Here is a 1,684-nt window from a genome sequence, read left to right on the forward strand (position 1 = left end):
GGCTGGCCCGCACCCACTGCTTGCCCCATGTATTCTTTTCCTGCTCCCTCATGCCCCCCACCAGCAGCAGGAAGGACTTCAATCGCCCCAATACCCGTCTCTTGTCTTCTCCCCTGCCCTCCCGCAGTTTTTTTCCCACAATTAACCATTGCTCTGCACCCCAACTACAGCCACTCTGCCTGGCTCTGAGGCCCAGGAGGACTCAAGGTGGGGACTGGGCTTGCTGTAAGGAAAAAGCGTGTAATAAAAATGATGTGATGGAGGTGACGTGTGGGCAAAAGGTTGTGGATAGCATCAAAAGCCAGGCTGGCAGCACTGTGAATGCTGACCGCATGTCTCGTTCACGCAGGCAAAGCTGCATGGCTCCGAGCTGGTGCGTAAGGAGCAGGAAAGGGTCACCGGAGTGTGTCAAGCAACATAGCAGGCAGGGACAACATTAATAAATCAAAGCAGGCAAAAGCAAAAGCTGCCCTGAGCTGTTCCTGGTCTCTAACTCACGGTCTCTGCAGCAGTCAAGGCACCCTGGCTGTGCCACCCCTGGGAGAGTTGATTTAAAGAAAGGGAAAAAAAACCACCCCACAGATTTAGTTTTGGCTTCTTTTAGCTGTAGCCTTTCATCCTGCTGAGCTCCTACGAAGGTAGTGCAGGGCAGTTCGTGGCTCAAACCCAAAAAGCTCCAAGTCTGGCTGCAAGCCTGGTTCACAGCACCCCCAGCTGCCCCACACTGCCGATGGCGCAGGGCAGCACAGAGCAAGCTTGGGAAGGGATGAGACGCCTTGTCTTGGGGGTTTTGCTTCCCTTTGGTCCAGGCCTCCAAGAATACACTGGCAATTTTAACGGCTCCCCTCTGCGAGCACCCTGTGTGAACACACTGCCAGCACGGTCAGTTAGACTTTGCTCTTTAATGTACCATTTCCTCCAACATTGCAGTCCCCAACCCCAAATGCAATATGGTACTACTTTAAAAAGGTATTTACACACCTCCCAGCGTCACCCCCCTTGTCATCCCAAGGAGCAAGGCCTCGACTGGTGCTAAGAACCAACCAAGGGAAGTCTCTTGCAGCCTTTCTAGAGGAATGGGAGCAATGACAGAGGGCAACATAGCTACTGCGATGGTTTTGGATTGGTTTCGGTTGCATCCCTGATGAAATAACAGCATGGAGATGAGAGACAGCATTAATCTATCTCCCTAGCCAGGGCTAGAAGCGCTTCATCTGGCGGCGTTCTTGTCGGCGTTGCTTCTTCTCGTTTGGTTCCTGACCGGCGGGCGAGGAGTCGGCTGTAAACCAGGGCCCCAGGATGTTCACCCACAGGAGGTAGAGAGCGCGTCCCGGAGCCTGCGAAACATGTGGCACACACTTGGTCACTTTGGGGACAGCTCTGGCAGGGGGGGTTGGTCCTACTAAGGAAGCCAAAGGAGCTGGAATTTCTGTACAGGCTGGATCAGGGGTATCACAGGATGCAAGGAAATCAAAGGCGGTGGCAGGCATCCAAAATAAACGGCCTGATTTCATACAGTGTAGCAACTTGCATATGTCTACAGCACTTGGGCTTCATATATGGAAATCCCAGCATCGGGTCTGAATTACCCAGAAAAATCCAACTCCCCAGACATTCTGCCTCTCCCTCCTTCGGAACACACCCCCACATTTCTCTGACTTAAAAAAAAAAAAAAAAAAAAAAA

At 52.3% G+C, this 1,684-nt stretch overlaps 1 protein-coding gene across 1 annotated transcript in view; it reads right to left on the reverse strand.

Annotated features, from left to right (window-relative positions):
* Positions 1 to 882: 882 nt before the first annotated feature.
* The window catches only part of TMEM208 (transmembrane protein 208), a 5,187-nt gene continuing 4,385 nt past the window's right edge, over positions 883 to 1,684 (reverse strand). Inside the window, exon 3 of the mRNA XM_035898826.1 lies at positions 883 to 1,337. Within this exon, the coding sequence (XP_035754719.1) occupies positions 1,200 to 1,337 (138 nt within the window). The 3' untranslated portion in view covers positions 883 to 1,199. The remainder of the gene's footprint in view (positions 1,338 to 1,684) is intronic.

Source organism: Egretta garzetta, unplaced genomic scaffold (assembly GCF_000687185.1).
Source record: "Egretta garzetta isolate BGI_Z169 unplaced genomic scaffold, ASM68718v1 scaffold27, whole genome shotgun sequence".
Classification (NCBI taxonomy): domain Eukaryota; kingdom Metazoa; phylum Chordata; class Aves; order Pelecaniformes; family Ardeidae; genus Egretta; species Egretta garzetta.